This window comes from Cyprinodon variegatus, unplaced genomic scaffold (genome assembly GCF_000732505.1).
Source record: "Cyprinodon variegatus isolate N-32 unplaced genomic scaffold, C_variegatus-1.0 Scaffold407, whole genome shotgun sequence".
NCBI classification, from domain to species: domain Eukaryota; kingdom Metazoa; phylum Chordata; class Actinopteri; order Cyprinodontiformes; family Cyprinodontidae; genus Cyprinodon; species Cyprinodon variegatus.
The window spans coordinates 31,686-44,253 of NW_015150860.1; the positions used below are offsets into that span (position 1 = coordinate 31,686).

General features: G+C 38.3%; 1 protein-coding gene across 1 annotated transcript in view; it reads right to left on the reverse strand.

Moving 5' to 3' along the window:
- Positions 1-12,568, reverse strand: part of LOC107093092 (E3 ubiquitin-protein ligase SMURF2-like) — a gene marked incomplete at its 3' end in the record, with an annotated part of 78,590 nt that overhangs the window by 29,900 nt on the left and 36,122 nt on the right. Inside the window, exons 2-4 of the mRNA XM_015387919.1 lie at positions 12,120-12,158; positions 11,829-11,894; positions 4,576-4,684 (exon numbers count right to left, since the gene is read on the reverse strand). Of these exons, the coding sequence (XP_015243405.1) occupies positions 4,576-4,684; positions 11,829-11,894; positions 12,120-12,158 (214 nt within the window). The remainder of the gene's footprint in view (positions 1-4,575; positions 4,685-11,828; positions 11,895-12,119; positions 12,159-12,568) is intronic.

Sequence of the window (12,568 nt, forward strand, 5' to 3'; positions counted from 1 at the left end):
CTGCGGCGCCGCACCCACCGCACCGCAACGGTAAGACCGGAGTCGGTGTGAGCCTGGGGTAACACAAAGAAGTAGATAACTTCTTGCACAAACCCTCCCAAAGTAAAACTCCAACCATTTCTGGAGGAAAAACTCTTTCAAGTTACAAAAAAAGCACTACTTCTTGTATTAAATTATAACAATAAAAAGCTCAAATTAAGGAATTAGGTCACATTAACAAAACAAATAGACTCCCATGTCCATCATTTTCCCTCGGCTACTATTGTAGACAAAAAAAAACATTAATGGATCAACTGTTCTGCCTTTTGGGTCAGTAAAAATACATAAATAAAACACAGGAAGGCAATGCAACTAAATCAAAGCAGCCAAGACACATACTGAAACTGAAAGACACATTTAGATGAAAGTGGCTCTACTTTCTGTTTATGTCTGTCTGCTCCTGGATTTCAGCCCTAATGTGCTCTAATGCATTTCTCCTCATGTGCTAGGCCAGGCCATATCTGAACTTGTTGTGGCACATCTGCTCGGGTGGGCTCACCACCCACCCTCCCCCAGCTTAAAACGAATTGACTGAACGATCTGCAGAAATGCATCCCATGTAATCATCCTGCTGCTTACCGAAAGGGATATGAAACAATGGGGCTGTGAGTAAGACGTCTGGACGTTTTGGGTCGATGCCAAATGCCTGTCTGGGGTGCGATGTGAGCGAGCCTCTCTGTCAGACAGACATGATGGGAGGGACGCAAAGCAAGCAAAAACCCAGTCATTTGGATCACCCTTCATGTTGTCAGACTCACAAGACTGGCGAAGAATTTTTAACTCAGCGGTAGACAGTAAAAACACACACAAGTCCACATGAGAAAAATTAAGCATGGCAATAAAGAAAGAAAATATTTTCTGAGCTAGATGCATTGTTTTTAATTAACTTTAAGATATTCCTTTGGCTACAGTGAAAAAACACATGATCAACAAGGCATTATGCAGGAAATAGAAAACCGCCGCAATTAACAATAACAAGTTTTAAACCAGAATCTGAAAGTACATAGTAGACTTTAGAGCTACACATCAGATCCACAAACTTAAATACATTTTTATTGATATTTTAAGAAATCAATACAAAGTTGGTAGAAAATAGTTTACCTGAAAGGAAAACATGTGAGCTTCTCTAAATTCTCCTTAGGTGTTAGCGTGTGCATGAATGGGTGTTTGTCCTGCTTGTCTCAGTGTTGCCCTGCGATGGACTGGCGACCTGTCCAGCGTGTACCCCGCCACTCACCCGTAGACAGCTGGAGATAGGCACCAGCACCCCTCGTGACCCCACTTGGGATTAAGCGTGTCAGAAAATGGAAGGGTGAAAAATATTTTATTTTCCAAATAAAAAAAACTCAAAGTTTTGTGGTATAATAGTCTACAACGGAGTATTAAGGCCATAGCCTCGTGAGACCATCCTGATCTCTCGAGCTTTCAAGATTTCACTCGCTAATCAGTCTGGAGACTCTCCGTTGAAGAAAATTTAGAGCCGTTCACCAAATGAACGTCCAATCAGCGTTGGCTTTGAGGCGGGTTGAGGTGTGACGCAACGAGAAGCGCGACAGTTCAGTCTAAAGAACATGGCGGCTTCAGCCGATAAAACTAGCGTTAGCGTGGCTATCGAGCAAGTTTTATCGGAATTACAGAGTATTTCTTCACTGAAAGAAGAGCAAAACACTGCTCTGGAGGCTTTTCTCAGAGGAAAATATGTTTTTGCTCTTCTCCCGACTGGTTTCGGCAAGAGTAGCCTGGCTGTTAGTACGTCATATGCTTCGTTGACCTGATTGGTTTATTTGGTCCGTCTATCACCAACATAGGCCAATCAGCTAACCAGTATTTTCGCACCTTCCCAAAATTACTTCAACGGAAGGTTTCCAGATGGATATGGGGAGCAAATCCATATGGTGGAGTCAGGTTATTAAGGCCAGGCTAGAGATTTTTTTTCTTCTATTTCGAGAATAAAGTCGTAACATTACGGGAATAAAGTCGTAACATTTCAAGAATAAAGTCATAAAATTACGAGAATAAAGTCGTAACATTACGAGAATAAAGTCGTAAATATATGAGAATAAAGTCGTAAAATTACGAGTTGAAATCATAATATTACAATAATAAAGTCGTAAAATTATGAGAATAAAGTCGGAACATTAAGAGAATAAAGTAGTAAAATTACGAGAGTAAAGTCGTAACATTTCGAGAATAAAGTCATAAAATTACGAGAATAAAGTCGTAACATTTCGAGAATAAATTCATAAAATTCTCAGAATAAAGTTGTAACATTACGAGAATAAAGTCGTAAATATATAAGAATAAAGTCGTAAAATTACTATTTGAAATCGTAATATTACAAGAATAAAGTCGTATAAATTAAGAGAATAAAGTCATAAAATCACAAGAATAAAGTCGTAAAATTCTGAGAATAAAGTCATAAATTTACACGACTGAAGTCATAAAGTTATGAGAATAAAGTCGTAACATAACGAGAATAAAGTTGTAAAACTACGAGAGTAAAGCCAGATTCACTGATCTAAGCTGTGCTTCTCCGCAGCTCCTCCATGAACAACCAGGTTGCTTCTCCTATTAAAGTTATAGTCCATATCTTTTAAATGTTAAGAATGTGAATTTGACAATAAATTTTACAATAGAGAACAGAAATGATCGATCATAGTTAGTATGTTACTTTTATCCAAAGCATTGAATGATTGTGGTTAAAAAATAAAAGTAAAGTTTTTTTTACCCCTAGTCTCTTTGAATCTAGCTTAGACCAGAGGTCTCCAACTGAAGCTCTCCAGATCTATTGCCTTTCAGCTTTTGGGTGCATGGCGGCTCCAACACAGCAGAAGCCTTTCATTCTCTGAGAAACTTTTTTTTCCTTCGCATTTTCCAGAATTTTCCAAATATTCCAGACTGGTTGGTTTCAAAACCCATGAGGAATTGACTGAAGGCTGCTGGATTCAATGGATTATTTTTTAGGGGAATCAGAGTAAAGTGGGAGGAAGACAGATACAAAAAATTATAAAAAAATCCATGAATATTATCCTTCCTCATGTTTTATTACAATAAATATAAAAAAGACATTCTAACTTGTGGCTCTACTGTGACAAAAGTTTAATCTTTAGATATTACCCTGCTTCTCCATGAAAATATGCACCTTTGTTCATTTAATTTCTTAAATTCTCATGCATCAGTTTTAAAAAATTAGTTTAAATACACCATAGAAACTCCTTGTAAAAAATGAATTATTTTTGTAGGCATGACGCCTTGGTTTGGATAAATAACACCAACAACTTAATAACTAACAGTTTAAGTTAGAAAACAGCTCAGTTGGTCACAGGAAAATGAATGGATGAGTGGGTGTGCATAATTTAAGACGCACTGGGCACTTAACACTTCCAGGATTTCTTAATGCGGTATCTAAAGGACTCTTTATTAACCTAATGAGATAAAGGGAAAAATACCAGGAGTGTGGCAAACACTTCAAGCTAATGAGCGCTGGCCCTCCGAGAAATGATATCATTACAAATCATCGAAGCATCTTGCCGTCTGCAGGCTGACAAATTGGGGAAGCTAGTTTGTGGGCTTTTCGTTAATCTTCATCATATCCTGCGCTGAGTTCAAGAACGAATGTGTGAGAAAAGAAACCAGACCTTCTATCTTTGGCTTGTCCACCACATCCTGCAACAATGCTGAAGGGTCACAGTTCATGGACCAGTTTGCTGCTGGTGACTCGTCAGTGAAACAACAGGAAGCTGCTGAAATTTCTGTTTGCATTCAGATTTTAAGAAGGAAAAAAGGCTGCAGACGGCTTACTAAATGCTCCCACCCTCACCGTACCACCTGAGAATCCGTCAGCGAGACACAAGCTTAAACTCTGACAGACTGAAACTGTGGGAATGCATCACTGGCACAGAAAAGTCGCTTTCACATAAACTCCAGTCAAGCGTATCTGCAGACTCATGGGACGAATTAAACACAGAGAGCTTCCTGTCGCCGTCTGATCGTCCCTCAGGTGCGCCTGCATCCAGTCAAGCTGTTCCTGTAACGGCTGCGCGGAAAGAGAGACCGAGAGGGTCCCGTTTCCACGGCAACCAAACAAACTGGGACACGTGCTTCCTCCCGTTTGCTGGCCACGACTGACGGTTTGGATAAACACCGGGCGGACGCTGGAAACTTTCACTCTCACGCTCCGTCTGCACTTTTTTCCAGGTTGCTTTCACAGGACAGACCATCTTTGGGGAAAATGCAATCACGGTGCAACAGGACATGCACGTGTTTTAGGCAGTGCGGGAAAATAACGTTCTGCTTCTTTAAGTGCTGCTCCAGAGGACATTTTTAGACTCTGTCCTGATGTCATCGTAAAGGATCTACACACTGAGAGGCCAGATGGAAGGAGTGTTTTCATCTGTTACCCATTAGGTCCGGTTACCAGCTCAGACACAATAAGGTTAAAGACAGACAGACAAGGTGTGAGGCACAAACCAATGAGGAGACTTTCATCTTTGAAAACAAATGTCAGGAGTGTGATATGAATCAGCCGGGACTCACAGATCATAGTGTTGGTTCCACTTTGGGTCAAGCGTATTCCTCACAGTGTCTGTTGAGTGGCATTGGCCTGAACCATCCACAACGACCTTGGCAAAGGGATCAGGAAGGCCTGAAAGGAGATGAGAGATACCTTTTTTTCACCGTATTTTTTATTTTAAGTGGCATAATAAAACACATCAATATTAACGATGCAACAATACCAGATTATTCCAACCTGAATGAAACTACAAGCATTGATATTTATATTATATTTGATATTTTACACTGAGTACTGACCAAATAATACATATATGAAAACTCATAATGAAAAGTTTGATCATATTTTCTGTTTAGATGCATTTTCTTTTTTTAAATCCTCTTGATAACTTTGATAAACATAAATCATTTAGTTTTACTCAATAATGTTTAGTTTTAAGGTTTTCAGAGCATCAGAGCTCCGCTTACAGACCAGTCTGGATGCTAAGCTAACCCGGTAATTTCCACTGATAACATGAAGAGGCTACCAGCTACCATAGTAGCTGGTAGCCTCTTCTTCTTTTCCTTTATATGGTTTTCCTCCATCCAGTGTTTGATCCATTATATATTTTACCGTTAACTTTTTTTAAGGTTTAGGTATACATCCTGTGAATTTAGGTGTAGTAGTAGGGGTGAGTATTGGAATGTGTGTTGCGATACGATACGTGTTACTATACTTGGGTCACAGTACGATATAATTACGATTAGGGCTGCAACTAATGATTATTTTGCCAATGGATAAATCTGTTGATTATTTTCGCTTTTAATCGATAAATGATTGGATAACCAAAGGTTCCTTAAAGAAGATTTTTTACTAAATGAAACCAGGTGAAACTAAAACTTTTCCACTTGAGGAGTTCTGGATAGAGCATATTGACAAACAAAAATGTCTATTTCAATCTTAAATGCAAAATGTTAATATATTTTTATACAATTCTGATATAATTACTGTTCTAAGTGGGTCGCTCTATCAGCTAAAGGCATATTTTACATTCTCTATTCTCCAGTTAATGATTAATCGATTACTGGATTAGTTGACGATTATTTCGTTATTATGTGGATTCTTTTGCGATATTTTAATGAAATTTATAGATTAAAAAACAAGTGCTGTCTATATTGATCAGAATTAATTTTGTTTGTGGTTTGAGTCAGTCCATGTCTTCCACTGTGACTGCCTCAGCTACAGAAAAGCTGTGGCACACAGCAAAAGGGGTGCAGAGGTAGCCCCTTTACCCCTCATTGTTTTAGGTAAAATTTCCTTTCAAATATTCATTCATTATTTATAAAATAGACTGGTTATCAGAAAATCAGTATTGCTTCTATTGGCTAATTTAAAATAAGCTCGGCTACACACTGGCAATAAATGAGTTAAAACTATTCATCAGGTCAGTGGAACTATATTTACCATTGATTGGACAACAGTCATTCTACACGTCACACGAGGGACCTTGCAGTCAGATTTCAACGTTCAATTCATTTATGACCATGGGCCAGACATTTACATCCCATTTGGCAGTTCCTTCAAGATAATAATCTTAACACGTGTCTTAAATGGCTTAATTAAAATGCATTTTTCAAACCTTCGATTCTCTCCTCCAGGTTTCATCTGTCGTACCTAGAATTACCTCCCCTGTCGCGTTAGCGCGCATCTCCTTAAACTCACGCCCATTGATGAGAAAACGGATTGAAATATGAACGAAAGGGAAATTTTAAACATATTCTTAATTTTTTTTTTCTTATAAATTGATGCCTCAAAATTGATAGTTTTGTTGGACAGATAAATTTGAATTAATAGGATTTTACTTGTACGGAGAGACATTTCAGTCGATGTGCTACAGTCAGCGTGCGATGAATAAATTCTCTGCTCAGTGGATGCAAATTCCAGATTTTGCAATCAACACCATTCTAGATCATTTCTGACACTTTATTTGTTAAACTTAGAACCTGGAACCTGCAGAAGATTCACTCCCCTCCTTATTTTCACATTTATTGTCCCAGACATACAACAATAACAGAGAACAGGTATGATTTTGTAGAGAAACTTGCACATTATTTCTCAAACAAAGCAGGGGAGGGAGATCTCGGGAACCTGCCGAAGATTCCCTTCCCTCCTTATTTTCACATTCCCTCAAGTCGTCTTTGCAGCTTCTCCGTGATGCTGTTCAGAACACAGTCATCTGCTCCGCTGGTTGCACCACTGAGGTTAAAAAAACTAAATCGTATGTGCCATCTGGGCCACCATAATTTGGTCAGGCTACTCATAAGCGCACAGCCTGCCAAATGTTGAAAGGGCAATATTATTGCCATTACTGTTAATCTATAGTAAACATTTACAAATTCAGTGATAAAATGTCACAGGGGATGGTATGGGGGGGATGGTAATTTAAGAAGGGGGATGATTTTTAAGATATTTTTTAAGAAGGGGGATGCCATCCCACCCTCATCCCCCCTCAACTCGAGTACTGCTCACAACATAATGAATTCCTGAATATGGCATCACACCAGTCATTTAGTATCAGAGAGCTTTTACAGATACAAGTAAAAATACGTTGTATTATATTATAAAAGAAAATGCCCAAAACTTTTGGTTTGCTTCATCAGCATCACTGCATCCCTAAAATAAACAATATATTTTGGTGTGATTTTATGTGAAAGACCAATAAAGAGCAGCAGGACATTGTTTAATGAAGAAAACAACAAAAACAAATGCACTGTTTCTATTCAGATAACGTGTGATTTGCTTTTATATTCTGTTTACCTGATGCGACTCGCTGCAATAAGAGCTGCATGCTTGGTGGCATGTATCCAGAAACTCTTTAAATCTACAGTCTTTGCCAACTGATCAAAATATTTTCTCATTAAAAAATCATAAGACCATCTATTTGATGCTCAAAATCTTGATAAAAGCATGTTAGAGTTTGTAACAAAATGTAAAAGAAACATGTTCATAGGGGTGTGAATCATTTGCAGGCCATTGTATGATACTGATTACAGCCAGTTAGAAGTCTAAAGAATATATATCATTCGTACTTTTTAAAACTAAACATAAAATCTAAGAAGCCCACCATCAAGGAAGGTCATAAGGTCATATAGGAGACTGTCACACTAATGTAGACAGTGGGGCCAATTTTTGACCTCAGTAAACACTAAAATGGCCACTGTGGACAGATGACCATTAGCCTCGTGAGACCATCCTGATCTCGCGAGCTTTCAAGATTTCACTCGCAGATCAGTCTGGAGACTCTCCGTTAAAGAAAATTTGGAGCCGTTCACCAAACGAACGTCCAATCAGCGTTGGCTTTGAGGCGGGTTGAGGTGTGACGCTACGAGAAGCGCGACAGTTCAGTCTAAAGAACATGGCGGCTTCAGCCAATTAAACTAGCGTTAGCGTGGCTATCGAGCAAGTTTTATCGGAATTAAAGAGTATTTCTTCACTGAAAGAAGAGCAAAACACTGCTCTGGAGGCTTTTCTCAGAGGAAAAGATGTTTTTGCTCTTCTCCCGACTGGTTTCGGAAAGAGTTTGATCTATCAATTGGCTCCTCTTAGTTGTCGCTCTGTTACATCATATGCTTCGTTGATCTGATTGGTTTATTTGGCCCGTCTATCACCAACATAGGCCAATCAGCTAACCAGTATTTTCGCCCCTTCACAAAATTACTTCTACGGAAGGTTTCCAGATGGATATGCGGAGCAAATCCATCTGGCGGAGTCAGGTTAGATGACCATGTAGAGTCCTGATGCTTTTCATCAAGGCAGAGATTTTTGAACAATAAAATAATCATTGGAGCAGCAAGTGCTCAAGCTAACCTTTCAGCTAGAAAATCCCATGGATAGCATGGGGCCTTTTTGAGGTTTTTCATCTAACCAATTCTCTTGTGTTTTTTAAACATTATATTCTGCTGCTGTATACAGCGTGGAAGCCAGAGAATATAGAAATCCACAGTTATGTACATGTAACGATCAAAGTATTCCGTAAAAGTTTAAAAAACAATCCACTGGACTTTGTTTCCAAGGTTTGAAGACGTTTAACCTCCCCTCCAGGAAGCTTTCCCAATTAAAAATGTCTGAAATTAAGAAAGCTTCCTGGAGGGGAAGCGAAACGTCTTCAAACCTCGGAAACAAAGTCCAGTGGATTGTTTTTTAAACTTTTACAGAATCAATATGACCTGGATGACTAAGAATCTTCACCAGCACATGATCAAAGTAGAAAATATACATTTTATGAATGTAGAGAACTGAATATTAATGTGAAAAACACATGGCTCCGTTTTTATTCCTGCAGCCATAAACATATTGACCCTCTGAGGAAAAAAAGTGGAAATCAATCATATTTTCATAATTAGCATCAGCGCTAACATGACCATGAATCTCAGTTGCCTGTACAGAGAAGAAATGACGCTTATCCAGTTATAAAAAAAGCTAAATTGAGTGGAGCTGAAAAAGAAGAAAGGCATGAAGCATTTTCTTTATACTGGGTGAACTATACGGCATGTGCACAAAGAAGGTGGCAGAGTTTATATTTTTGTTTCTGCCCTCCTGATAACTTTCAGTGTAAATCTATCCTTCAGTCTATAACACCAGAAGGGCAGGAATGGGTGGCACAAAAACCACCCAAGAGGGTGGAGGAACTTTATATGCTCTTTCACCATGACAGCCTGCCCCAAACACACCAAAACTCTGCCAACACCCAACAGGAGGGTATTAGGAAATTCAGTCTGCAGCCTGTCCAAAGTGACTAGGCACAGCACCAGCCACATGTTGTTCCAACCTCATAAAAAAAAGGTTTTGTTTTCTGTAGCACAAACGTACTGTACAATGAGAACTGTATAAGAAATTCAACTTTAAGTTCTTTAATGTTGAGAATAACAGCTCTTTAGGTGTCACAATTATTATTACTGGTTAAGCTCTTTAGAAAAGAAAATGCCCCAAACTTTTGGCTTTCTTCAGTTATAATTCATGACGTCTGATCACACAGAGCCAGATTTCTCTGACTGTTCATCTTTCTACAATTTCTATAGACTTTAGGTCTAAGGACGGAGAAGGTCATGCGAGAGCACTGCAGGGCAAAAAAAAGTAGACCTAAATAAGTTATTTTTTTCTTAAAATAAGTACATTTTTTCTTGAATTGAGGACTTAATTGAGACGCTTTGCCAATGGAACAAATCAATTTGCATTTAAAATAAGAAAAGAAAACAAGTGTATTGTCTTATTTCAAGGGCATATTATCTAATAATCTTATTATACGAGTAAAAAATCTCATTCCATTGGAAAATCATCTTATTTACCTACTCCAATTAAGGGTAAAGGGTGAGGGTACACTTACTTTTAACCTTTATTTTAACTTTCTTCTAGATCGTTTTTGAAGTGCAAGTCTGAACATGTGAGTAAGATGTATTATAAAAGTATTAGGACAGATTAAAATAAGTAGTGCCTGGCTCTTTTAAATCATATTATTTTGACATTTTTTCAGCCTATAAAGCAGGGGTTCCTAAAGCGAAGTTGGGGGTCGCAAGATGTTTTTTTTTTTTTAACCATGGTAATGTGATTCCCTCATGATATCTGAATGTAAGTACATTCAGATATTAAATATTCCCAAATTACATTGTAAAACACACAATTGAATGATTGGATGTAGAATTGCTATTAAAAATACAATTAAAATGGTTCATAGAATTTCTAAAAGTAGAATGGGAGACAGATCTTTTAGTTATCAGGCTCCTCTCCTGTGGAACCAACTACCAGTTTTAGTCCATGAGGCAGACACCCTGTCTACTTTTAAGACTAGGCTTAAAACTTTCCTTTTTGATAAAGCTTATAGTTAGAGTGGCTCAGGTTATCCTGAGCTATCTCTATAGTTATGCTGATATAGGCTTAGACTGCTGGAGGACATAGGGACCACTTCTAATCATTCCGCTTCATTCCATCTCTATTCTCCCATTCTGTAGAATTTGTTAGTTCAATCTCTAACATTATGCTCTCTCTGCTCTTTCTCATTATAGCAGCTTCATCTGGACTGTTCCTGTTTGTCTGTGACACCAATATTGAGAGAATTATCAGCTGTGACGCTGCCATCAACACCTTTGTTTAAAGATGTTGGAGCTTGGCTCACTACAGTGTAGTCCTGTTTCTCTGACTGTGACTAAATGGATGTGCTCTCTTCATCCTCTGACATGGAAGCTGGCTCAGAGCGCGTCTGCCTGGCTGTGTGTTTCCTGGATGGCGCCGCCTGTGGAGCTGGTTGACAGTTACCTTTTTGTATTTTGCTTCTCTCTCCTTGAACCTCAGTTGGCCTCAGCAGATGGCCGCTCACACTGAGCCTGGTTCTCCTGGATGTTTCTTCATGTTAAAAGGGAGTTTTTCCTCTCCACTGTCGCAACAAGCATGCTTGGTGTGTGGGATTGCTTTCGAAGCAATGAGTCAATACAATTAGCAGGTTTTCCTTAGATAGAAAACTTCAAACCAATCTGACTGTTTGATATGGTTGAATTGTCTCTGTAAAGTGCCTTGAGAAGACGTGATTTCAATTAGCGATATATAAACAAACTGAATTGAATTGAAATAAATATAATTACCTTTAGTTTGTTTAATAAATAGATATAAATTGATCTAAATATGTGTTTTTAGGGGATTCTTTTTTGGGGCCACTGGCTGAAATGTTTGAGAACCTCTAAAGCATCTACATGCGAGGATTATACTGGATACAGTGTGAGATTATTCAACAGAAAAAGAAAATTAGCTGGGTTTATTTTTTATTTTTACACATCTTTACCAGGCGGAGAATCTGTTTATGGCACACTTCAGAATTAAGCAAAAAAAGAAGCAAACAAAAGGGACAAAACAAATCTTTACTTCAGAACACATGGAGAAAAGTATTCACGTGTTTAAATGGCTGCTGCCTCTAGAGCTTCTCCAGTCAGTGGCCGTGGAAACATAGGTGCAGTAAAGATTGTTATCACAGATCCTTCCTCTCAGCACCTTTATAACCATCACTGCCTTTAACAAACCCAGAAAGTGTTTACATCCCTTCAGCTTTGCATGTTTTTTTTTTCAGTCTAGTAAACAGTATCCCGGTGTTTTAAATGCATTAATGTAAATACACGTTTTGCACATTTCTTTATTGCCCCAAACTCCATTGCACAGTTCTTATACTTGTTTGAAAAAAAGCCATCTGTTCTACATGTACAATATTCTTCCCTTACTGTACAGTCTATTATTCTTATTTTCTAGATTGTTTTACCTTTGTGTGAATCTGCATGCTTCCATTTGCCTTTCACTTTGCTGCTGGTAATCCGGAATTTCCCCACTGTGGGACAATAAAGGACATTTCTATTCTATGTGTAGAACCTTGAGAGCTTCTAATGTCTACAGCAGACACTTCACCAGTCTTATATATCCTTAGAATCAACAGGACCTTACAGTGTCTGTTATAAATTTCCACAAGTCTTAAAGGGGAACACCTTGAACAGATTAATAAAACAAAAAATGTACAAATGGAAATTTCAAAGAAACGAAAAAGTCGGTTACTTACGGAAGAAGTCTTTCTTTGCCAGGTTTTTGGCACACAGGACTAGAAAAGAAAAGAAAAAGTAAATCGTTAGGTTACGGCAAACTACAAAAAGAATGAAAGGGTTTATATTCTTGCTTTGCAGGGTAAAACTGTAATTTAAGGAGCTTTATGAGTTAATGGTTATTTTGCTGCAACTAAAAGTTTTTTTTTTTTCCCTCCAATAGAACAATGAAAAGTTAAACCAAAAAAAAAAAAACTGTCTCCATCATAAGCAGCTCGCCTGCAGGAAAGTTTGATCCTGATGCTCCACTGTAAGCAGCCTGGAAGGCGTTGCTGAGGTGACAAAGAACAGCTACTGACATCCACTGGTGTAAAGTAAGGATTGATGAGGAAGCTTTTAAACCACCTGGGTGTCTGCAGCTCAGAGTTACAGCCAGTGAGTCAGGCACATGGAAACTGTTTTCCTCTAG